Source organism: Gopherus flavomarginatus, chromosome 9 (genome assembly GCF_025201925.1).
Source record: "Gopherus flavomarginatus isolate rGopFla2 chromosome 9, rGopFla2.mat.asm, whole genome shotgun sequence".
Lineage (NCBI taxonomy): Eukaryota > Metazoa > Chordata > Testudines > Testudinidae > Gopherus > Gopherus flavomarginatus.
The window spans coordinates 8,453,745-8,479,512 of record NC_066625.1 but is presented as its reverse complement, the minus strand read 5'-3'; the positions used below and the strand labels follow the sequence as shown (position 1 = coordinate 8,479,512).

The 25,768-nt window shown below is 46.5% G+C and overlaps 1 protein-coding gene across 7 annotated transcripts; it reads right to left on the bottom strand.

Moving 5' to 3' along the window:
- Positions 1–2,159: 2,159 nt before the first annotated feature.
- Positions 2,160–25,220, bottom strand: DHRS7B (dehydrogenase/reductase 7B). Of its 7 annotated transcripts, none has more exons than XM_050966589.1 (8): positions 21,398–21,563; positions 17,966–18,131; positions 15,543–15,724; positions 11,483–11,598; positions 9,651–9,861; positions 8,242–8,334; positions 5,706–5,858; positions 2,160–3,803 (listed from the first exon to the last, which is right to left on the bottom strand). In XM_050966589.1, exons 2-8 carry the CDS (start codon positions 18,106–18,108, stop codon positions 3,598–3,600), a joined length of 1,104 nt encoding a protein of 367 aa, XP_050822546.1. In that variant the 5' UTR covers positions 18,109–18,131; positions 21,398–21,563; the 3' UTR covers positions 2,160–3,597. The 7 variants fall into 7 exon arrangements, with proteins under 7 accessions (XP_050822546.1, XP_050822545.1, XP_050822547.1 ...); XM_050966588.1 differs by lacking the exon at positions 21,398–21,563 and adding an exon at positions 19,831–19,899; XM_050966590.1 differs by lacking the exons at positions 17,966–18,131; positions 21,398–21,563 and adding an exon at positions 25,141–25,220.
- Positions 25,221–25,768: the final 548 nt, after the last annotated feature.

Below are 25,768 nucleotides of genomic sequence, written 5' to 3'. Positions count from 1 at the left end.
GTTGGTACCAGTCAGTGTCATGCCTTCCCTTGCCCAGGAGGGGTCGGTGTGACTTGGAACTAAACCCTACCTGGCTCTCCTTATGTGCATCTGGATCAGCTGAGGTTTAGTGATTTAAAAAAAAGAAGGGGGGCAAAGGTGGGGTTTTTTATTACAAGCTGAAATGTGAACAGGCAGCTGGACCTACTTGCTTCAGTGAGCAATTGTTCCATTTTGTACAGTAACAGCTGTCACTCCATCCAAGGCATGACAGGACATATGGAAACACACCTCCCTTGAGCACTAAATTTCAGAGATCAGTATCAAGGAAAGCCAGCAATTATCATGAATTTTTGTCCTAGCAAAACAGATTGCACCTTAATCACAAGAAGAATTCAGTACATGAAACACAAGAGAAATGTGCAGGCATAAACAGTGAAAGCAGGATCTAGCTGCCAGCTCAGGTGGAAGGGCAGATTCTGGAGGGTGTGCTAAAAATTGATTCTTCCTGTACAAAATTCCTCCTAAGCATCAGTAGTGTTTTGGGTTAAGCTCTTGTTATAGAAAGGGTAGGTGGGACGGAAACGAAATGCTCTACCATGGTATGTATAGGGAGAAATAGCCCAGAACTACCTCGAGTGATTTGACAGGATGCAGCACCATCCCCTGGCTGCTAGTGAATTAATTCTGTGCCATCTGAAAGCCACAGTGTGAGATGTGAATGAAGCAGTAGCCTGTGCCTGAGACTGTCAGTTCTTCCTGTAATGAGATTATCAACAAGAGGAGACAGTGAGGAGTCGCTATAGAAGCTGAGGTTTAGGATGGCTGTGTTGGTTCTCACACATACACACCCTTCAGATTCATTTATTCAATTAACTGAGATGGGATGTAGGTGATACCACCAAGGGAAGTCAGGGGATGAAAACAAGCACAAAGGATGGTCAGTAACCTGCACAATGGATGAGTTGTGCAGGTAGCCATGGGCTCTGCACCAGCCCTGCTTACAAGAGCTATCCCCATGCCTTTGTGTAAAGCTCGTAACCCGTGCACGTGAGGTTCTCTTGTCCTGCAGGGGTTAGGAACCCCCGAGGGCAGCCTCCTCCCCAGAATGAGTACTCCAGTCCCTACTGCTGCCTGGCCACCATTCCTGCAGGTGTGGTGCTCGAAGTATCGTAAACGTCATGAGGAAGAGGAAAAACCATTTTACAAATATGAATAATGTGCAGAATCCCAGCTGGCTGCTACAATGATATTTCCGTAAATATGTTCGGTGTACAGTGCAGTTCTAAAACTCTTTCATTATCAGGTAACATTCCTAGTTGCTTGGTGTGATGTGCCAGTGTACCTAGCCTTGTGGTGCTCACAAGCAGCATCTACAATGGTAATTTGCCAATTTGTGCTTTGTGTGCTGTTCTGTTGGAACCATTGTTAGGGGCTGAAGATGGTGCAGGTGGAAAAGACCAGTAAGAAGTGCTGTATTCCACTAACAGTGCAAGGATCCAGATAGGTTAAATGACATACTGGCTGTGTAGCAAGAACTACACAAAACATATCCATTGTAGGAAGGTCTGAAAACTTAAGCTAGTAAACAGAAAACAAATTCCCCTCAGTAGAAGGGAAGCTCCCCTCCCAAGCAGGAAGTGATTACAGACAACACTGCTTGGTAACGCCTTGGATTTAAGTCTTAGCTGGGAGACCCTTCAGCTTCAGGGAGTGCACCAGAAAGCTTCCACTAGCCATAACTTCAGCTCTGAGATTTTACACAGGAAGCTTGTGGTGTCAGCCCTCCAAGGAGCTGTAATGTTTATCCTGTTACCAGCTCTACAATATAATGTTTTGCTAGGGCTTTCAGGGGCAAGGGTCCCCACAAAGCAGAAGCAATTCAGTACTTCAAGGGGAAAACCTGAAGCAGGTTTCAGAGGGGAAGGCCCTCCAAGCCCCTCACCCTTGCAAAAGGCTGCCCTGCACGACAACTCGCTCTTGCCTGAATAGAAGCTGGAGAGGGCTACTCTCCAAGTGAGACTCTGCCCAAGCCAGCAGGGGCTAGGACTAAGGTGTATGGTGCTAGAATGTCATTTTAACGCCCCATTGGCAGGGCACCAGCACAGGAATGCCCCCAAATTGGCTTCAGCTGCCTTGCCTGACAGGGGCTGCAGCACAAAACACTTCATTTCAAACCCTGAGGGGACACAGAGTGCAACTTTTATTGCCAACATTTGAGGTGCACTTACAGGCAGGACACATGCAAGAGTGGGAAAGTGTGCAGACATGGAGACTTAAGAATAAGCACAGGATGGGCTAGCAGCTGAGTGCAGGGATTGGGTATGGATGGATTTTACTCTTTCTGCTATCAGTTTTTTGTTTTTTTTTAAATAAGGAAGCTAAGAATGAGTCCGCTCCCCTTCTGCCTGACCTATCAAACAAATGGAAAATTGAGCAACACCACCCTGCTATAGGGTACAGATTCTAACCTTCCCACTAGTAACCAGTGTTCAGGAGAAGGGATGAGTGTCCTGCCTCCCTCTGTGAGGGAGATGCTCCGTTGGGCACAGGGAAAATGGGAGAAGAGACAGATAGTGTCCTCTCCCTGGAGCCTCAATGCTGAAGTTGTTTAGCAGGATACTGCTTCCACACTGTATTTTGGGGTAACAGGTCCCAATTAACACACAATGGCTTTAAAACAGGTAAAACCATATGGGTCTGTCTCCATTAGCTGCACCTACAGGTTCACTTCCCACCCCTTGTCATCACAAGGCTTGTTGCTTGGCACCAAAGGGGTCACAGCTTGTTCCTTGCTCTAAGCACAGAGCAGAACAATGCTAGGGTCTGAGTGTTTTACAGTCAAAGGTTCACGATGATGATGCCGCCGCCGCCACCACCTTTCACAGGGGTTCAGTGCTTACCTGGCAGCAACGTGTACTGGAGCCGAACACTGCTGTGGAGGGCTTGTCTTTCTACAGCTACTTTAGAAAAAGGCTAATACAAAAACTGACCTGAAGGCTAGGTGGCTTAATGGGTCACTCGTGCTCCATCCAGTGCAGATATCCATGGTGTCATTCCTAACCCGGACCTGGGCACTTTAAACTGTTTAAAAAGCAGCACTGAACAGTTAATTTTGGCTTAAATCAAGTGATGCTGTGTACTAGGGACACAGCAGACCATTCCAACCCAAGGGATAACTTCTGGATCGGACTGGGGGCAGACTCTGCTCTGGAGAGCTCCTGGGTGAGGACTGAAGTTCCCTGGGAGCACTGTGTGGGGAAAGCAACCATCTATCTGCCTGTGCTTGGCCTTAGCCAGCACTGGTTCCCACTCACTGGAGAGCAATAAAACTCAAAATGAGGGTGGGGAGAGTGGGAAAGGTTCTCCTCAGCTATCATCCCCTGCAGCTTCAGCCAGTTCACCTGTAGTAGATGAAGCCACCTCTAGGTGACAGCGAGGCACTGTTTTCTGGCACCGTGGGCCTCCCGTGATCTGCATGGAACTTCCAACTCTGCACACAATGGTAAGATGCAACCTTTTAAATTTGTTTCTTGAAGTAACACATCCATAGACAAAGCCAAGATGCCTGAGTTCGTTTTCTTTTCCTAGTCAATGCCTAGGGGAGCTGAGCTCTGACTAAGAGTCCTTTGCTTTCCTCTCCTTCCTTGCTCTAGATGCCATGAAGGTGAAGAAGAGTCGGGGGGACAGAGTTCGCAGGTAAACAGCCAGGGAAGGCAGTAAGCCAGCGACGAGCACCTCCTTCTTCTTCTGCCCCACTGCATTAAGAACCACCTGAGCCACCTCTGCAGCTGTTCTGCCTTCAATGGTGTTCTTGTCCATAACTGTAAAGAGCAAAGGGAAATCAGCATGGATGGCAGCAGGTAACCACTCATTTCTGAAGGGTTATTTCCCCAGGAAAGCTCAGCTCACACAGTGTTTTGTTGTCAATAAGATTCTTGCTCTTAAACCAATTTTAGGTGGGTTTGTTGGGAGCCCAAGTTTGGAGTGATGGCTGAGCTCACGTCAGTAGATGGGTTCCTCCCAGATCCCAGGCCATTGCTCCACCACTGAACCATATGATCCACCAGAAGCATTATTAGACATTTTAATTCAGTTATGGATGGAGGCTCCAATATTGAACGCGCTCACAAGTTTCACTTGCTGCCATTTGACTGCATAAATACCAGGTGCATATTGACTGGCTGAAGTGAGGGAGAATATGGAGAGTTTCCATATTCCCCAAAGCTCAGCTGGAGCTATAATTCAGTAATCTGAACTCGTGTGTCTCCGTCCCTCTCAACTAACTGCCTCCTTTCTATTGTATATTCTTTGTATCCCTGTAAGAAACAGAGACCCCGGGTGGAGGAGGTAATTTTTTTTTTTTTAATCAATAGAAGTTGGTCCAATAAAAGATATTACCTCATCCACCTTCTCTCTAATATGCTGGGACCAATATGGCTACAGCAACACTGTAAGAAACACTGTGAATTAAAACAATGAGGAGTCTGGTGGCACCTTACATACTAACAGGTGGGTTTTTTTGATGTGATAGACCCAGACCAGTTGGGAACAGCAGAGTAGTAGAAGGGAGATATACTGGCCACTGGATAAGCGGTTTTCTGTTCCCTGAGTGACCACAGCAGGGGCAGCTCCAGGCTAATGAAATCACCTGACTCTAATTATGGCCCCTCTGATGCTATAAAAGGGCTCACTCCAGTCAGGCCAAAGGGAACCAGAGGAGAGGAAGTGCGTGCAAGGAACTGGGGAGCAAGAGGTGTGCAAGAAGCTGAGAGTGGGTAGGTATACTACAGGAGGACTGAGAAGTACCAGTGTTATCGGACACCAGGAGGAAGGTCCAGTGGTGAGGACAAAGAAGGTGTTGGGAGGAGGCCATGGGGAAGTAGCCCAGGGAGTTGTAGCTATCGCACAACTGTACCAAGAGGCACTCTAGACAGCTGCAGTCCACAGGGCCCTGGGCTGGAACCCAGAGTAGAAGGAGGGCCCGAGTTCCCCCCAGACCTCCCAACTCCTAATCAAACACAGGAGGAATTGACCTGGACTGTGGCTTCTACCAGAGGGGAAGCTATCTGGGATGTTTCCTGACCCACAGGGTAAATCTGTGAGGTGAGCAAATCTGTCAATAAGCGCAGGACCCACCAAGGTAGAGGAGGAACTTTGTCACATTGGGCATAAGCTTTTGTAGGTAAAAAAAAAAAAAAAAAAAAAAAACCACTTCAGATGCATCTGAAGAAGTGTTTTTTTTTTTTTACCCAGGAAAGCTTATGCCCAAATAAATCTGTTAGTTTTTAAGGTGCCACTGGACTCCTCGGATACAGACTAACATGGCTATGCCTCTGATACTGTCAATTAAGCTTGTTTCAAACAGGTGTGGCATGCCACAGAATTGGCTTGTTAAAAATGCCAGCTCCTATGTACAATTTAAAGCCCCTTGAGGTCCCTGTATAACCCCCAAATAGCAATTTATTCTTTGAGAGAGATCTCAGCTTTTAGTGCTACTCCTTGGGGACACCTCTGCAGCCAGCATCCAAAGCCATTCCCTGAGGCAAACCCTATTCCCCAAACTCCTGAGGCCGATGCAACCCTTTTGTAGAACTCTGCTAATGCAATCACTCTCTTGCCTGCAACATGGAGAGCTGGCAAACTGCCGAGGTGGAGGCGTTGAGAGTAGTTTCTTAGCAGAGAAGTGATCTTGTTTCCTATGAGTACAGAGAGCCAATCCTCACCTCCATAGCGAGATCCATCTGCAGTTACAGCATTGACAGACAGATTTGTCTGAATATAACTAGGGCTCACAACAGTCACATCGATTTCATACTGTTCCATCTCCGCTCGCAGGCAGTCAAAAAAGGCCTGGGTGGCATGCTTGGAGGCTGCATCTGCAAAACACAGCTTGGGCATGCAGTCAGAGGGAGGAGGAGCAGGGTTCACACTAATTTTTTCACCTGCAACCCCTTTGGCACTAGGGCACAGCACCATTTAACAGCACACTGCAACACTCTATTGCTTTGTTACAAGAGTGAAGAACAGCAACTCTTAATGGAAGTTAGAGGCATTTTCAAAAGGCAAAAGGTCATTACCCAAGTTGGAAGCTGGCCAGGATACAGGGCTTCATATCTGACTTGGGCAGAAGGCCCTAGAACAATCAATGCTGCTTCTCACATTTGATAAGAGAGCTGGAGTTCAGCACAGAAGAGCAACTGAGGAAATACATGGTTAGACTCATAGACTTTAAGGTCAGAAGGCACCATTATGATCATCTAGTCTGACCTCCTGCACAACACAGGCCACAGAATCTCACCCACCCACTCCTGTATCAAACCCCTAACCTATGTCTGAGCTATTGAAGTCCTCAAATCAAGGTTTAAAGACCTCAAGGTGCAGAGAATCCTCCAGCAAGTGACCTGTGCCCCATGCTGCAGAGGAAGGTGAAAATCCCCCAGGGCCTCTGCCAATCTGCCTTGGCGGAAAATTCCTTCCCGACCCCAAATATGGTGATCAGTTAAACGCCGAGCATGTGGGCAAGACTCACCAGCCAGACACCCAGGAAAGAATTCTCTGTAGTAACTCAGATCCCACCCCATCTAAGAACCCATCACAGACTATTGGGCCTATTTACCTGCTAATAATCAAACATCAATTAATTGCCAAAATTAGGCTATCCCATCATACCATCCCCTCCAAGACTAAGCTTGATAAGTTTATGAAGCCAGATATGTCTTTTGCCCCCACTACTCCCCTTGGAAGGCTGTTCCAGAACTTCACTCCTCTAATGGTTAGAAACCTTCATCTAATTTCAAGACTAAACTTCCTAATGTCTAGTTTATATCCATTTGTTCTTGTGTTGAGGCAGAGCGGGAAAATAATTCCCGACAACAGGGCCTGTTATGACCAGGCATATAGCAGGCCCAGGGAATGGCTTCTTTCAAATACATTTACTTAATTAAAAACCTGCTCACACAACAAGGTGGAAGCAGAGAGAAGTCATACAGCCTAGGGCAGGATTTGTTCACCTCCTTTCCATGCATCCCCGCACCTCAACTGAGCCTCTGCCCAAAGTCTCTCTTCCCAGTCCAATAGGAACACTCTAATCCTCCCTCATCATGGAGTCTGCAAGACTAGATAATCGGCATCTCTTTTCTTCCCTACTCCACCCCACATTCAGTCTCTCATTAAGTCCTGTCACCTTTATGTGGTCTCTAAAATCCGTATCCCCTTCATCATCCCAACTTCCAAAACCTAGGTCCGTGCCTGGGGCATATTGTATCAGCTACTTCAGCTTCCACCTCTCATCTTGTTCTCCCTCAATTTAATCTATTCAAAACAGCAGAGAGTTCTGTGGCACCTTATAGGCTAACAAACGTATTGGAGCACGAGCTTTTCAAAACGTCACCATTGTTATCTTCTGCTGCTGCTCTAACCACATCACAACCTCTTCTTGAAACCCTTCACTGGCTTCCCCTCTCCGTCTACATCAAGTTCAAGTTCCTCCCCTACCAGACTCTTTAGAGTTCTACTCATTTGCATTCCTCCTTATTCTCTGTTCCCTCGTATCTCTCAGCTTTGTACCTTCTTTTCACCCTGCAGTCTATGCTTGAAATGGTCTCCGATTTCCCGTGTTTCAAGCACTCTCCCTCTCTCCTTTCAAATCCCTATTTCCTTGAGGTCTCCTACACTAACTTTTTCACAGATGGCTCTCGTCTTGAGTCTGAGTGATTACCCTTATGTGTCCAGATTCGACTGCAGGCTCTTCATGCCAAAGACCTTATCTGCTTATGCATTTTTTGGTAAGGCAGCATACAATTTACTGTCCTCTTTAAGTAACAGGATATGCTTCTACGTTCCAGGATCCTTACACCCAGGGAGAACTGTCACGCAGCAGCCAGGAAAAGAGCATGAATAAACGGCAATATGATTATGAACTAAATCCTAGTAACTAAAGTTTGCAGGGGTTCTCAGACATTAGTATGGATGATGCCATGAAGCCGTCAGGGTAAGGAAGAAGGATCCTGGCCTGCCCTCCCGTGAGAATTTTAGAGCAGTGCTTCAGTCTATGAAGATTTTAAGACTTGTGATCAAGGCTCCCCTCCCTTGAACACTTCTGACCACTGTGTCAGAGGGTTGAGCCCACATTGAGAATGTTCCACAGCTCTTGCATTCCATGCATAGTGCCTCCTCCAAGGATGAGAGCAGTGGAAATAGTATCCAAATATTCAGCCCCGGACTCCTATTCCCCATCCTGCATACAGGTCCTGTACTTACATGCTGATCTGAAAGGAATGCTTATTTTGCCTTGAATGCTGCTGATCACCACAATGTGGCCTTGTTGTCTTTTGATCATGGAGGGCAGAAGAGCTAGAGAGAGAGGGAGGGGAGACTCATTCAGAAAAACAATAATTGCTGTTACTGCTACCCAGAATCAGTGTTTATCAGAGCAGTGCCACTACGAAACCTGGGATCATCTAAGGTCTGCTGATCCAATTTAGGAGCAGGGCCAGGGGACACTGGTTAACAAGATGCTCATGTTAAAATGAAAGCCCCTCGTTAGGCCCCAGATTAAGCAATGCCAAGATCATCCATTCTCTCCTGGTTCTTCTCTCTTCCCCTCCCTGCCCCCCCCCCCCCAAAATCTTCCAGCTCCACTTGAGACTGCAATACCAGAGGCCCCTTGCATCATGAACTATTTTACACACTCCTAACGACTCATGAACCATCCTCCTTGGGAGTCAAAAGGGTTGTGTGCACCATGATTATCATTTTAAACCTGAACACTAACTGCAGCTTCAGCTGGGATAGCAAACTGGCTGTGCTTTCTGGGGTTCTGCCAGGGCAGAGGGGAGAACAAGGCATCTCTTGAAATATCTACTGAACTAGAATCAAAGGCGGTTTGAAGAGCAAGGTAGATAGACTTTACCAAATGTTTGTACAGCATCTAACGCAGCATGCCCTGATCCTGACCATCAAGCACTACAATCACACACACACACACACACCTGCACAAGGTCATGGATAAGAGCACAACAGATTCTAGTTAAGCCAAAGCAACTAAGCACAGTTCACAGAAGACAGGCTTTGCTGAGCCCATCTGAATTCTGGGCAATTTTAGGCAGGACTGGAGGGTTTACATTCTACAGCAAAAGTGGCAGGATGCACCAGGGAGCAACAGAAACCTTACAAGGGGAGGAGAGGCAAATCACTTCTGTGTAGAGAAAGAAGGGTGTGTCTGTCTTTTTCTAACCCTCTGTGGCTTGGCAGAAGGAAACTCCTCTTGGAAGTCATAAAGGAGCTTTTGCTCTTGGTTTCAATATTTCTAAACTTGTCAGGTAACCACTTCCCAGACGGATCCTAGTTTTGCTGTCTACACAGAAACTTTTCCAAACCAGACTAAAACTAGGGCTGTCACCAGGGATACACAAATATGGGTACGCAACAATTACGGAAGAAACTATTCTAGTGCAAGGGCCTCTGAGAAGTGAGAGAGCAAAGACAGAGTTCAAGAGGGTTTTTCTGAAGAATCTTAATAGGATTAAGAATGGGGTGGCAACGTAAAGTGGAGGACAATGGTGAGCAGTTAGAACAGCTGGCGAGGCAAGGACAACGGGCAGGGGTAATCCCAATCTGACGAGCTAAGCCCAGCCTGAATGCACGAGGAAGGGATACGTGGTATATACCTTTTGTGAATGCTATAGGACCAAAGTAGTTGGTTTCCATCACTTTTTTGTCCACATCCATCCCCGTGTCCAATATCGAGCCTCGGTAACTGATCCCTGCATTGTTGATCAGTATGTCCACATGACCCACACACTTCAGGATCTCTTCAGCAGCACTTACCACCATTTTAGTATCAGAGAGGTCAAAGATCACAGTGAAAGGTTTGTGTATCTGTGAACAAACTACATGTTAGGAAAAGATTTCTTTGGGACTCCTGCCCATTCGTTCCCGTTTCTTAGGGAGAAGGTGCAAAGAAGAGGACTGTACCTTCAAAGCTGAGAAGGCAGGAGCACCCAGCCTTTGTCCAATCATAGGCTGCAGTGGCTACTTGCAAGGAACCCACAATCATCAACAGAGTAAATTTCCATTTCCTTTGGTAAAGAAACTACAGATCCCAGCATGCAATGTTCCATCTTGCTCCACAAGGCTTTCTGCTCAAATCTGAAGAACTGCATGCTGGGACCATGTCAATCTCAGATCACACATCCACAGCATGGAGCAGTGATACTTAGACTGAGGTTTGGTTAATTAAAGAATGAATTCATACTTCTGTCACTCTTTTGGGCTATGTTGATCCTGAAATATTGAGGTCTGAGTATTACTGGTATAGAGGGTGGCTGCCATTGGCCACATCTTAGAACTCTATGATCCTTAGAACTGGGCCACCTCTTGATCTTCCCAGCACTGGAAATAACAAGGGTAATGAAATGGAGTGGCGTGGAGATCAATTTTCTACCTGTGATATCCTGTCAGGGACTGTCCCACGGAAGTCTATCACGAAGAGTCCACTCTTCTTTCCTATCCACATCCTCAAACTACTGGGGATTTGAGCCACAGTAAACTGTTAACACTTTATAAACATGGATCACCCTTCTGCATTAGGGAAGGGTTAGTGGTGATGTGATGGGTGGAAATACCAAAGACAAAGAACTATTTAATGAGGAAACTGGCCCAAGGGCACAGCAGAAGATTCTTGTGTTGCTTAGAGTTGTGGAAGTAGATGTCAGAGTGCATGGAGGTACCATACACACATCCCTCCAGTTTGTTCTGCCCTGCTTGGGGGGATGTGTTGATAGGACAGAAGGAGATACAGCTAAGGGCCTCAGTTCTATGTTGCTCCATTTCTGCACTTGGTGCAGGAACAAGGTGAGGGAGACGATCAAAAGGCAGCTTTAAGTCACCTTTGCACCTCCCTATGACAGTTCTAAGTTGTGCCACCATGTAACAGCCCTCTGTGGGTCAATAAACCAGTGCAGCATAGCTGGAGTGCACTGCACTTTGGCCTGCTCCCAACACCAGCTGTCAGGCAGGGAGTGAGCATGTGCGATCCCCCTGGAATCTCTCTTGCACCAGTATGTTACTACTTTGTTAGATAAAATGAGTCTGATATAGTCAAAGAGTCCCAGCCTGTACTGTTATCCTGGGATTGTGCCTGCACCTTCAGTGGCCAGATACTACCCTTTTATCCAATCAATTTTATAAGTAGAGATCAAAAACAAAATTAAAGTCAATTAAGTTACTCTGCCAGGGGTACAGGTCTACATCCTGCATGCACACACATGGTTTGTTAAATCATGGATCATTTTTAAGACAGTTGACTCATGAACATTTTCTGCAAGACAGGACACATCACTAGATTATACTCCTATACATGCAGCATAAACTGCTGATAACGGCAGGATTGCAACTTTCTCATTCAATACATTCAACAAGAAATTCTGCATATCTTGTAATGGCATGAACAGCAATCCCAGTACCAGGATGCGATAGCCCGTTCTCTCCCTATACTTACATTCTTTGCGTGATTGTCCTTGGCAGAGAGCTCCTGCACCAGGTCCTGTAGTCTCTCACCATTTCTGCCACAAAGCACCAGTCTGGAACCAGCTGCATGGAAAGCTTTTGCACATTCTTTGGAGGAAGGGGATAAAAGAAGAGCAGATGTTTTAATGCCAGGAACAGATTTCGTATCTATTTTATAGCTGGAGACGTGCACTAAAGATCCCATTAGCATGGGTTGGAGGTGGCCATATTGATTATGTGACCAAATCATCTCACAAACATGCCAACAGAATCTTAAACTTATAGCAAGATGCATTTTCTTTATACCACATTTCTAATAGAAAAGCTTTTTATTTTTAAAGTAGTATCTTAATTTTTCATCTTTTGTCTGAAAAGCTAGGCTGCTTCAGAAGCACGAGTCCCAGCAGAAAGGCCTTGGAGTAAGAGAGAAGCTCTGTCTTTTAGAAACACTTGACAACTGTTTGGCAGTTGGTGTGTTCTGGTCACTGCTCATAACTATGTTACTGTCCCCTTACGTTCCCCATGTCTACCTGTTGTCCCTAGTCTTAAAATGTAAAGTAAGGTCTTTTGGGCAAGGACCATCTTTTTGTTGTGTGTATACAGTGCCCAGCACACAGGGGCCTTAGCCTCTAGCTGCCAGTGCAATGGAAATCATCACCTCGAAAAAGGATCTCAATTAGTTTTTCTGTAAATCAAAGTTGTAGTTTAAGGTCCAGTATTTGAACATTCCTGGACTAGAAACAAATGACTTATGCCATTGGAAGCTGGAGAGAGAGGGGGAGGAGGAACATAACACATGGACACACTGCCTCTTCAGGCATCTGCAACATCAGGGGCCTTGGAAAATCATTCCTAGCCAAATGAACTAGGGTTATGTATAATTGCAGCTTCATTCTCTATGAAGGGAGAATGCATCCTGCCATTGCAGTGAGGTGATTACTAGGGCCCTACCAAATTCATGGTAGGGATGTAAATATTGTTTTAAAAAGTTAACCGTTTCAGTTATTAAAATTATATTGTTTAACCTGTTAACCGCTGGGGCTGGGGCTGGGGCTGGGGCTGTCGGCCGGTTGGCATGGCTGTGGTTAACAGGGCAGTTAACTGGTAAGACTAATGCTTACTGGCTAACCATTTACTATTCTACATCCCTAATTCACAGTCCATTTTGGTCAATTTCATAATAGGGTTTTTAAAATAGTAAATTTCATTATTTCAGCTATTTAAAGCTGAAATTTCACGGTGTTGTAATTTAGGGGTCCTGATCACAAAAGGAGTTGTGGGGGGTTTGCGAGGTTATTGTAGGGAGGGTTGCAGTACTGCTGCCCTTACTTCTGTGCTGGCTGGCGGCGGCGCTGCCTTCAGAGCTGGGCAGCTGGAGAGCGGCTGTAGCTGCTCGGTAGCCCAGCTCTGAAGGCAGAGTCGCCACCAGCAGCAGCAATGCAAAAGTAAGGATGGCATGGGATGGTATTGCAACCCTTACTTCTGCGCTGCTGCTGGCAGGGCGCTGCCATCAGAGCTGGGTGCCTAGCTAACAGTCACTGCTCGCCAGCCACCCAGATCTGAAGGCAATTCAGAAGGGTGACAATATTGTGACCCCCCCCCCCAATAACCCTGTGACCCCCCTGCAACTCCCTTTTGGGTCGGGACGCCCAATTTGAGAAATATTGGTCTCCCCAGTGAAATCTGTATAATATAGGGTAAGTGCACACAAAAGACCAGATTTCAGTCTGAGACATGTTTTTCATGGCTGTGAATTTGGTAGGGCCCTGATGATAACTCTTATCCATCCAGCTACTATTATTCTAACCCTTAAGAAAAGGCAACAAAAAAATAACGTGATGTTATCCCTCTCAGGGCTATTTATTTCTGGTGTAATTCTTAACTACTAGTGCAGCTTTAGGTCCTTCCACGCCCTTTGATCATGACCTAATGAAGTAAATCCCTTATTAATTACGCTGGACTGCTTTGTGATGACATCTAAGGGTGTGGAACAATACAATGCCAAGGGTAATTAGATGTGTCAATGTATAAATAGCCCCAGGAAAAAGATGGCATAAGCTCTGCTTGGGGTTTTAATGCAACAGAGCCAATAAGAGAGGAAAACTGATTGCATAGTGAGTGGAACTAAAATTTTAAAAAGGGATAAGAATTTTGGGCTGGGAGGATCCCTTCTTGCTCCTTAGTGGAAAAGCAACAAGTAGGAAAGCGACTCCCAATAAACGTGATGGTCTTTAAATTGCAATACACTACTTGGACTTCAAAGGTCTGTCCCAGGACACTGGTTCTGACTCTCTTCCAATCAGGAAACATGATACTCCTCACACTTGCAGCTCTTCAGTTCTGACTGCCTGAGATGGGCATCCAGTATATTTTGACCATTCCGCTACTGAGGGTGCTGCTCCTCAAGGACAAATCCACACAAAAAGGTAGGACATACACAAGCTGTACAAGTGACAACGAGAAGTCACAAGATAGCAGAAAGGACACTGTAAGCCCAAGAAGCTTTTCTAAGGCAATTCTGGGAAGAAGAAATAGAGCACATCCACCCAGGCTGCGCTAAGTCTCCCACTGACAAAAGCTACCAGGTCACATACTTGATGGCTGTTCAAATGCACCACCTTTGCATTTCTTAAAGTTCTTGGCTCCCATTGACAGTAGTAGGGTGGGGTGTTTGAACTTAAAATTTGCCCACTTGGGATTTGTACCCAAGGAGAGAGAAGCATGCATAGAATCATGCCCCATAACTGTGGACAGGAACAGAATGGGGAAAAGATAATCTGGAAGTACAAGAGGAGACAAGTCCAGACCACCAGCTCCAGAAGGTCTTACAGAAATGATCTGTGTCACAGTTCTTGAGGTAATTGCACCTTTAAGCCCTTCACATCCTCCTTGAGGTTGCCCCACTTAGGTCTCGGGCTTCTAGGGAGTCCCACAACACTCTCCCTATAGACTGGAGATTTAGGGTGCAATTTCTCTGGCGATTCTCTGTAATCCCCTCAGCAGGCCTGACTTTAGTTCAGTGCCTGCAGTCCTGTTCTCTCAGTGACAATGACAGGGTTAATCAGGGACCAGCCAGCTTTCATAAAGCAAAGTATTTATTCAGAACAACAGCATTTCAGAGAAGACAAATCTTGAAACAATGAACAACTCATGTACACATGTCTAGCTTACCAAGGGTCACCCATCTTTCACACAGAGACCCTAGCAAGTTTTAAAAGATGCCAGGTCCTTTTGCAGGGCCTGTCCCTCACAGTCCCATGTAAGTTCTCGGATCAGATGTGAGTGGCCTCTCTCTCTCTCCAAGTCAGGGGCATCATGTGATAAGGTTTTCAGTTCTTTGTTTACTAGACCTCTTTAATCAGGTCAAACCAGTCTATGCAATGTGATGCTTCTCCAAACTTATTACCAATCCAGAGATTTGGATTAAATTGCCCCCCCTCCTCCAATGATTTAGTCCCTCTATAAAACTCCTGTATCTTTCCCATGGAGCCAGAATATAATCCTTAGCCCATACAAATACATCTAGCATTTATAAAGTTGATATAATAGTCTTTGAATTTTCCATGTATCCAGGGCTTTGGAGCAGAGCCTGGTGCTGAGCGCGCAGCAGCTTCGGAGCAGTGGAGCTGCAGGTTTTTGCCTGGAGCGGGAGCAGAGCCGGAGCACAGCTCCAAAGGCCTGCATGTATCTGTAGGATCTATCAGTCTGCTCTCCTGGCTTTCCCAGTATGTTAGGTGGGCAAAGGCCCCTGACAGTATAGGGTCTGCTACCACTTCAATGAGCTCTCAAGTTTATATAAACAAACAATAGGGGCCTTTCTAGTAAGAGCTGAGGTCTGGTATCCTATGTGGAAGTGTGTAGTTTGGGTGGCCGTGACTGGTTTAGATGTACAGCTGTTCCCATTACCTCTCCAAGGTGCAAAGGCACAGAAACATTCTGCTCCGTGCGGTTACATATTCACAAGGGTGTGGCTCCGAACAAACAATTCCTCTTCATTCATACTCCTCTGTATCCCAGCCTCCCGCCACCTTGCAGTGTGCTTGGAGACCCACCTTTCCCCAGACCAGATGTAGCTCCTGTGATCACCACTACTGCATCCTGGAGGTAGGCTCGCATCCTCATTCGCTGCAGCAGCCTGAAGAGGGCAAAGAGCCCCACGCTGCCGAGAAGCAGTGGGACAATGGCTGTGAAGGTGAGATCCATGAGCTTCCCTCTGTGAATGTTCTTCCTGGAGCTACAAAATGAAAGCAAATGAGCATTTCACAGCCAGCAAAGCTAGGAAGAGATTGAAACCTGTTGGTGACTCTTTTTCCTTTTAGGATGTTGACCAGATTAAGACACTAACATACACTTATCCACTCTCTGCCCCACATCCTGGCCCCTCTCCAGCACAGAGGACCCACTTTTCATGTGGACACATTCAGGGAAATGTCAAAATCATGTACAAAATTGGTAGTATCATGTAAATGCCCATTTTAAACACTTAAATGCCAATTTGAGCATCACAACAGGACATTTGGTTTTGGACATTTTAAGGTACCATGTTACAAAGTTAGGCTCAGAGATTCCATTTCCAACAGCCTCCTTTTCTCTCGTTTTACATTTTTGTTCACTCTCTGCATGACACAGTTGGACCACATGCTCCTTGGGCTGGGAAGTGTCTGCACATCTATGGTACTATAAAAACATCTTGGATTTTTCTATAGCATTCATCACCACAGTATCGAAACGCTGATCATAACAGACAAGTACCTGTACGTTATTCCAGGTGGATATAAGCCAATCCACCTTGTGGGGTGGGCGAGTTCCTAAGCCCGGAAGTCTATGCAGCAGCACTGCAGCCTGAGCCCTTTGAGCCTTAGTCGGCTGGCATGGGCCAGCCACGGGTTTTTCCTTAATGTGTAGACATACCCACAGAGAACAAGAGGAGGCCATGAGCTAGAGTTTGAGTGCCAAACTGGGAGGCAAGAGCCCTGGCACTGCCCTTTGTGTTTGGAACAAGTTATGGCAGGGTAGATGTCCAATTCCCATTTAGGCATCTAAATTGTTTTCACTGGGAGCTGGCCACTTAATTGAGGTGCCTATAAGGGAGCTGAGCTATTCTGGAAATCTGGCCCTTAACCTCTTGCCTCTGTTTCCCCATATGTACAGTGCGGACATAATACCTTCTAACCAGTTTTACAATGACTGTGCTAACCACCCTATTCTACAGGATATGGACAATTCCCATCTGTTATCTATAGCAATTCCGCAGCATCCAAGTTCACACTGATTAGAATTACCTACTGCACTAGGCTGTTGTGGGGATCAGTCATCTGGTTTACTGACCAAAAAAGTCATCTGCTTTTTAATTGCATTGAGCATCCCCTTGTTTTTGCATTCTGAAAGAACATAAATGAGTGCCTGACTCACCACCTCTTTACACCACACTTTTTATTCTTTTCTATCATATCACTTCTTATCAGCTCCTCTCTAATCTAGGCAGTTCTGTCTTTTTGATTCCCTCATCTGGAAGCTTTTCTGTACCTCTAATTAGTTTTTGTTGCCCATTTTCTATTATTTCCATATTTATGCATGGGGAAACTGGACAAGTGTCCTAATCTCCACCTCAAGATCACAGTGGACCAGATGCACAACCAGCAGCAGGACTTTGATTTTACAATTTCCAGGAAGAAAGAACTGGTGAAACAGGGGGATATGAATGATCAGACATACCTACCTGAATAGGAAGACTTGCCAGCCACTGAGAGACTCTGAGGATGGAATTGAAATGGAATTCTATAAACAAGAATCCCAGGACAAAGAAAGCCCCAACTCAGTCAGGCTTGAGACCTTAGGACAGAGATCAGGGACAACATGGTTGATCTTAATTGTCTTGGAGAGGTATAAGAATAGGAAAGAATTGCTAAAGTACCTTAGACCTAGATCACTAAGCTCTGCTCCAATTTCAGGATCAACCTACAGGTAAAAGAAAAACCCCACTCATTTCTCTGACTTGTAAAACTGAACAAGCTTAATGTGGATTTCACTGAAACAGTAAATACGGAAGAGGAATGCTGAGACGTCATGTTTACAAAGGCTTTTGTTTATGCTCACAAACACACTTTAGCCCTTTCTTTGGTGCATTATGTACCAAGTACATCTCATCTGCAGTGCTGGAACACTTCAGTGCTTTGGAAAGCATCACTATGGCATAAGAGTTGCAGCAGTGGTCAACAGCGAAACCATTAACCAGACAAGAGGATGAAAAAAACGTAACAACATGGATACCAGCAACTATCCCCATTCCTCACAGTCACATGACTTGAGGTAAAAAGGCTGTGCAGAAGAAGGTGACTTGTGTATGTGTGGCTCCCTATTAGCTGGTGAAAGCTCCCATTGATCTGCTGTTTTCTTCACTTGTGGTTTTTGAGAATCCAATTAAAGCAAAAGGCAGCACCAACAGAAAATGGATAGGAAGTAAAAAACTACAAACCATCTTGTAAACATCCGCGCCCAAGGAACAACCGTCTCGGATTCCATGGTCAACAGAGAAAATACCTTAGTCCACTCTGGGTCTCTTGGTGCTGGAGGACAGTTTGCCCCAAGTAAACACGGCACCAGGTTACTGCATTCCATTCGCCGTTCTACAGTCTATATTTCTATGGGGAGAGCAAAGGTCCTTCATTCAATCAAGAACATCACCAGGGACCAACACTGCCAGTGGAATTTAAAAACATTAAGGAACTGTCAAGCAATTGAATTATGGAAATAAGGACAGAATGCATAGCCTGATGACTCCACCATTCAGGACATTTTAGGATTGATTCAAGGAGGGAGCTACTCTCCTGGCATCTGGGGTTGGAAACTCCAGGGAGGGTTTCACTCACTAGTCATAGCTTGAATAGAAAACCCTATCCTACCTTGCTTTCTGGTCAATATATGGAATAGCCTGTGCTTGTAAGTACCAGAGGGAATCTGGACACTGCTTGGTAGTCCCTAAATACATAAAAGGGGTGGACAGAAGTAGCTCCTACTAGCTGCCAGTTAGACTAACTTCCTGATGGAAAGGATTTCAGTGGTTCATGAAAGGCAAGACTACCTCTCACCTTGGGCACTACTGCAGCTCCCATTAAAGTCAACAGAATTCCCTTTTAATGGGAAACGGATCTAGCCCTTAGTAGTTGTGTCGTGCTGTGAGAGTTTAGATACAGATAACAATTGACAGATAGTGTGGAGGCAGACCCAACTTGGAACGAATGGCCACAGAAACCAAGGAATTCAGTACAGGGTGTGCTCTCATTTTTTAAGCATGGTACTATCAGTTTCACTGAGCACAGCATCTTTGCTGACACAACAGGGTATCAGAATGTGCCCTGATCAGTTTTCTTGAGGTTTACTTGGTGGAGGGGTTGAAGGAATGAGTAGTTGTGAACTGGGGAAGGAATGCAGGCTAAGAATCAACAAGGACTTTATCCTCAGCACAAAATGTCAAGTTGTAATACTCAAGGTTGTGGAAAGAAGGTCAGAAGGCCTACAACCTGATGAAATTTCACAGTAACTAAAGGGATCTCAGGAAGAGATTTGAGGAGGCAGCCCATATATCAACCGTGCTGGTTAATTTAAGATGCAATGGACATTCCCCAGACTTCCAACTTCAAAGTTCAAGATTCCACCATAACCATTCCAAGACTTGGATCTACTACCTTTTTCTGACAGCTAGAAGGAAGGTTTAAGATGACACCAAATTATCTGGAGAAGAGGGGACTCCAAGCTCATAACTGTCGCAAATCACTGATCATAACTCTCACAACCCCCAAAAGCACAGAAGAACATACAGATTGCGGGGGAGAAGAATAGGAGGGTAAATAAAAATGTAATGAATATAAACAAATACAAATTATTGGGAACTTGTCAAAAAGACAAAATAGTATAAAACTGATCACAGCCACACATGCAAATAATTTCCCCCCTCAAAACAAAACAAACAGAAGGTAGAAGGCATCAGAAAGAGTGAACGGGCCTGTCTATCAAGTACAAGAGAGCACTAAAGCCCCACAGACAAGTTAAAGTACCAAGGGGCTCTATGAAAAACCGCAAACCTAAGACAGTTACACGGTGAAGAACTGTCTCTCATAATACCTATTCTCCTGTAACTCCAGCCTCCTAGAATCACGTTGTCCTTTACGTGACAAATGGTAGCAACTGTGAGGGTATTTTTAGAAAGCGAAGAGTCTCATTAAAAAAATAAAACAAAAAGAGAGAAGAGCCCCTATGTAGGGAAGTGACTGTCCTGGAAGAAGTGCAGCCCTGTACTGTGATAGCTACTGTCTTTGGTCTGAAGAAAGTACAATCTCCTACCTTAGAAAAGAGCTCCCTTGCCAGCAGTGGCTTCCTGTGATAGTGTCTCCCTCTGGTCTGGTGACACGGGGCAGACAAATCTAAATTGAGAAGTGGCAGGGGGCCAAGCAGCCACTTTCACTCCAACACTGGCAGGAAATTGCCAAGAACAGCTTCTAGCAACAGACATCAGGAACACTGTCTGTGACCTTGGAGGTGCGAGAATCATTTAGGTCCCCTTGCTTATATAGATATAGAGAAGAACGAGAAAAAAAAACAAAACAAAAATAATCTTTGAAGAGAGAGCAGCTGAATTTTTTAAGCTGGTGCTGATGGGACTGAAGTGAACAGCTACCAGGACGAATAATGAATGTTATGTACTTTGCAGGGGCAAGGAAAGACTCATGGATTAGCTGAGATCTCTGCAGAGTACGAGCATGTTCCAAGCGTAGTTCAGCTCTCCAGTGGAGTAGAGACCCTGAAACTGGATCACACTACATTTCAAAAACAAAAACAAAACCCTCCTTTCTCCATCCTTAACATGTCCCAGTGTCTTAAGTGTTTGGCCCAGAGCTGTTTATGTTTCATATCAGTTAATCTCTTTACTGAGCTGACTGCTTTGGAGAGAAATTTAAATCACACCTAAGATCAGCAAAGACTTCAAAAAACTGCTATAGAAACATCACCTATTAAACTGCTACAATGATCTTATGAAAAGTGAACAGCAATTTTTAGTTGGTAACAAACTCAGAACTTCCATGTGACCACATGAGAGTTCTCTGCAAATGACAGACTGAGGTTCAAAGACTAATTCAGAATTTGATAAGAAAAACATACAGGTGTAACAGTGAAGTGATTAAATCCATGTTGTAGCAAGGGGGCTTGGCCTCCCGCACCTGCTTCCCGATGGGCAAAGCCAGGACACCCACACCCACCCTGCCGGAAGCAGAGGGGTGGGACAGGAAGAATAAAAGGCAGGCCCTGCAGCTCATTTGAGCTGGAACTGCTGGAGGAGACAGATGCGTCCTGCCAAGGACTGAACCCAATGGAGACCTGTACAGTGATGAGGACCCAGAGAGTTGCCATTAGCAGTGTATCTCGGGGAGTTGGAGGAGAACCCCGAACAACAGGTATACCATGAGGAGAGTATAGGAAGTAGCCCAGGGATACCAGATGATAGTCAGGTTGTGTTGTTGCCTGAATCCAGGTCAGTGTTTGAGTCGCATCTCCACTGACCCAGTGGTGGAAACCTCTCCCACTGTTAGGGCTCTGGGCTGGGACCTGGTGCAATAGGGTGGGCCAGGGTCCCCCTACCCCTTGCTGCCAACCCCACCCCTGGATAGCACCCTCCCTACCTTAGGCCAACAGACTTGTGTTGGTCTGCTGTCTGCCAGAGCCAGGATGTCCGACTGTTTGGTGCTCAGGCCCTGCTTGAGGGCCTGACTCCCTGGACTCTTTAGTGCCTGGCCCTGCCTAAAGGACCAGGGCCTTAGGGATGGTCTACACTACGGGAGGGGATCGATCTAAGTTACACAACTTCAGCTACGTGAATAACGTAGCTGAAGTTGATGTACTTAGATCTACTTACCGTGGCATCTTCACTGTGGTGTGTCTACGGGAGACACCCTCCTATCCATTCCCCTTGTGCTTCTCGTTGATGTGGAGTACCGGAATAAACGCTAGAGCGATCAGCGATCGATTTACATTAGACACGATATATCAACCCCTGCTGGATCGATCACTGCCCGTCGATCCTGCCGGTAGTGTAGACAAGCCCTTAGAACAGGGGTGGGCAAACCTTTTGGCCCAAGGACCACATCTGGGTATGGAAATTGTATGGCAGGCCATAAATGCTCACGAAATTGGGGGTTGGGTTGCGGGAGGAGATGAGGGCTCCGGCTCGGGGTGCAGGCTCTGGGGGAGGGCCAGAAATGAGTTCAGAGTGCGGGAGGGGGCTCCAGGCTGGGACCGGACCAATGGGTTCAGAAGGCAGGAGGGGGCTCAGGGCTGGAGCATGGGAGGGGGTCAGGGGTGCAGGCTCCAGCTCCTACACGGAGGTGCAGCCAGGTGGCTCTGTGAGCTGCCCAGTCTGCAGGCGCCACCACTGTAGCTCCCATTGGTCACGGTTCCCAGCTAATGGGAGCTGCAGGGGTGGTAGCTGGGGCAGGGGCAGTGTGCAGAGCCCCCGGTTGCCTCTATGCATAGGAGTCAGAGTGGGGACATGCCGCTGCTTACAGGAGCCACAGCACTGGCAAGAGCTCGAGGACCAGATTAAAAAGTCTGAAAGGCTGGATGTGGCCCCGGGGCCATAGTTTGCCCACCCCTGCCTTAGAAACTGCTATTTCCCCAGTAACCCTTGCCTTGTTAGGGACCTGAGTGAGGGGGCATGGCCTCCCTCCAAGACTGACGGAGAAGGGTGGCCACGCACTCCTACACATGTAAACAACTAAGTTACCTAAAACCAGTAGTTTACATTTACATAACACCATTTGTTCCAAAGGACCCTATGAACTGTAAATAATGTGAAAACTAGTCAAAGACAATCAGTTATCACTAAAATTTCTAACGTGGCACTCGGTGGCCATTCCACAGAACTCACCAACACGACACAGAAATTCAGAACTTCTGTATCCATCTGAAAAGGCAGAGGGAATTTAGGGAGAGAGCCTGCAATAACCCAAGTTGGAGTTTGGCCAGGATGTCATGGTTAACTCTCTTACTCTTACAAAGAGCACCATGGGTGCTCTAAGAACCATAAGTGGTAAGGATCTTGGTTTTGAATTTTGTTGGACATAGTAGAACACAATGGAAAGCAACAGATCAGATCAGTGGTTTCAGGGGGGTTGTTTTTAAATGGACATAGTTGTATTACTTTGAGGCTTGAGGTTTTGCACCTTTGTTTCTACAAGCTGCCCATCTTGTAGACATTACTACAAACCGTATCTTAAGTCAAACAATATCTGTATTTCAATAGGAAATGTCACAGTGTTGCGTATGATTTGACGTGGACATTATACAATACAGTGATCTCCATGTGAGACAGGAAAAAAAGAATGTTTTCAGCACTTGACTGCCAGATTGAGAGTTCAGGACAGATCATTCTTAATCTTAGCAATTTTTTTTGATCATACAACTTAATTTCTAAATCCCCCTTTTTAAGTCCTCTGCTGAGGTGCTTGGAGTAGTGCACAATTTCAAACACTGACAAATATAGGGAAAAAAGATTCAAAAGCCAAAAAGAATATCTTACTAAAAATTATTCTGTCAGACCAAACACCATCTGAAATATTTTGATGAAATTAACCTATCTCCAATTTCACCCTCCTCCCTTGTGTTCTTTAAGTTATAATTAGTGAGTATAACAGCAGTGAAAGGTATTGGCTTGAGAGCCCTACATTTATCTTTATTCACAGACTCAGGGCTAGTCTACACTGGCAGCACTTTAACGTTGCTTGTGTAGTCACAGCACAGTGCTGGGAGAGTGGCTCCCAGCACTCTAAAAAGACCACTTCCATGAGGGGCGTAGCTCCTAGCGCTGGTGCACTGTCTACACTGGTGCTTTACAGCACTGAAACTTTCTGCGCTCGGGGGTGTTTTTTTTCACACCCCTGAGAGAATGCTGCAGCGCTGTAAAGTGCCAGTGTAGACAAGCCCTAAGATACAGTATGGACAGCAGTGATGCAATTTCCTTCCCTCCTCACACACTGTCTTACCAGCCTTCTTGACCTCTACGGACTACATCTATGGGGTAGTTCAGTTTGTACAACTCATTCTGTTTATAGCCTCTTTGCTGAGACTACCAACAAAGGTAGTCTGTGATTTTTCTGATGTTGACAGGTATCCACTAGGACCCAAACAAAGACCAGACCTACACTAAAAGAGGTTTTCCAGAATAGCTTTACTGGCAAATCATACTAGTATAGACACAGCTTTCACTGTCAAAAGAGTACTTTTACTGCAAAGCTTAGTTTGTTCTCCAAATGATATAAACTATACCAGCAAAAAAATTTTTGGGTAGGCATAACTGCCTTTACACTAGGAATTTTGTCAGCATAGAAATGTCAAAAACCCCCAAATGCAAACAGCTACTCCCTCAAACTAACATTTATAGACTGGCAAAAGTTTCTCATGTAGACCTGGCTTGAGATGCAGCTCTATGTCATATAGGCCATTGAACAGCCATCAGACAGCAATGACTTTTGGTCACTACTACTGTCTTGGGATGCATTTGAATTGGTAACCTAGAGGTCAACATGTTCCTTATCCCATTACCCAAGACTATACATTATTAACAGCTGTCCGTTAATAGTAATTTGATTTTGTACCCTCCTGTAGCTAAAGAACTGGTCACCACACACAAATTCTTCATATCATAGATTGCAATTACATCTCAGAATTAAGCTTTTCAAATTTCACACTTAGTTACAGAACTAGCCCCTTTAATTGTCATAACTAAATTTAACTCAGCAAAGAAAAGCCAACAGAACTGGCCAGATCCACCTTCCTTCTCCAGTGGCGCCTCTGCAACACACTAGTCTTCATGCCCACTCTCCCTTTCAGGTTCCAGACAACAGACTTTACCAGTCCCTTAGGCTACTTATCTTTATGCCCCTTTTCTCTAATCTCTCCATACCATAATAATCTGACAGCAGAAGTCATTCTACATCAGATCTACTAATGTCAAGTGGACCAGTGTTCCTCCGGGGAGAGCCACATGATGTTTGCCATACCAAAAAGCAGTTTTTGCAGCACAGCTGCAGGCAGCCGCTCACTTCTAGGGCTGCTTTCCCAGGAATTTCTCCGTCCCCTGCCCTTTCTCACGATCTCTCAGTTCCTATTACCAACAAGTGTGCAGGGAAGAGAAGTAACACCTAGAAGTTACAGCCGACGGGCTTGATCGCGTCTCCCTCTGCCCAACGTCCTAGGGTTCGCAAGGCTGCAGCGTCGTGAACCTCAGCAGGACCCTTTTACGAGGCCTCCCTCCCACGCCCAGCGAGATGGGGTTGTTGGAGGGAGGCGACGGGAACAAGCACATCAGCAAGGACCCCGCCCCACTGCTAGTGCCCATCTCCCCGCCTTGCACGAGGAGTCTCAGCCGGGCTCGCTCCGCCCCAAAGCCCACGGGGCTGGGCCCCCAGCCGGAACAGCAGCTCTCCAGAGCCAGGCCCCCGCCCCCGCCTGCCCTTCCTTCCTTCCTTCCTTCCGTAGCCTTGGTACAGCCCAGTCCCCACACGGAGCCCGACCCGACCCGACCCCAGAGCCGGGGCCACCCCCGCGACCCCCACCTTGCCCTGCAGGGGCGGGACCCTCGCGCCCCACTTCCTACCCTACCTGGCTATCCCGGTCACCATGACCACAGCCGGAAGTGGCCGGGATTCGTCGGCCGACCAATGAACGCGCTCCCCGCCCCCTTCGCGTCACCAGGAGCGAGGCGGATGTTGCCCGCTTCGGACCGGAGCGGATGATTGAAGGAACGGACCAATGAGTCCGACCTCACTTACGCTTCGGGCGGGAAACATAGGCTCCTCCATGGAGTTCCGCTAGGCAGAGAAAGACACACACACCCCCGCCCCGTGTCCAGGATAAGCTGGTCCCCTTGCCTCGCTGGGATTCCAAAGCTCGGGGTCTGCCCCTACATTACCCAGGCACAGGGCGGGGGCTGTGTCAGTGTTACAAGGTGTGAAGCTTAAAATCACCGGGAAACGTGTTCTGGATTTCCAGGGCATCCCCTGGTAGCTCTGGGGGTTCCCACCCAGCACTGGGAGCTGTGGTGTGCAGCCTCTGCCTAGGCCACAAGGCCTCTGGTTCCTTCTCCTCCTCCTGCTGCCCCTCTGCGGCAGGGTGGAGTGGGCAGCCATGGGCTTGGGGGGCCCTTGAGGTGAAAAGCGACAGAGCCGGCAATGGAGCCTTGGCTCCAGAAAGAGTAGTGGTGCCTCCCCTAATGGAGGGAGCGAAATAA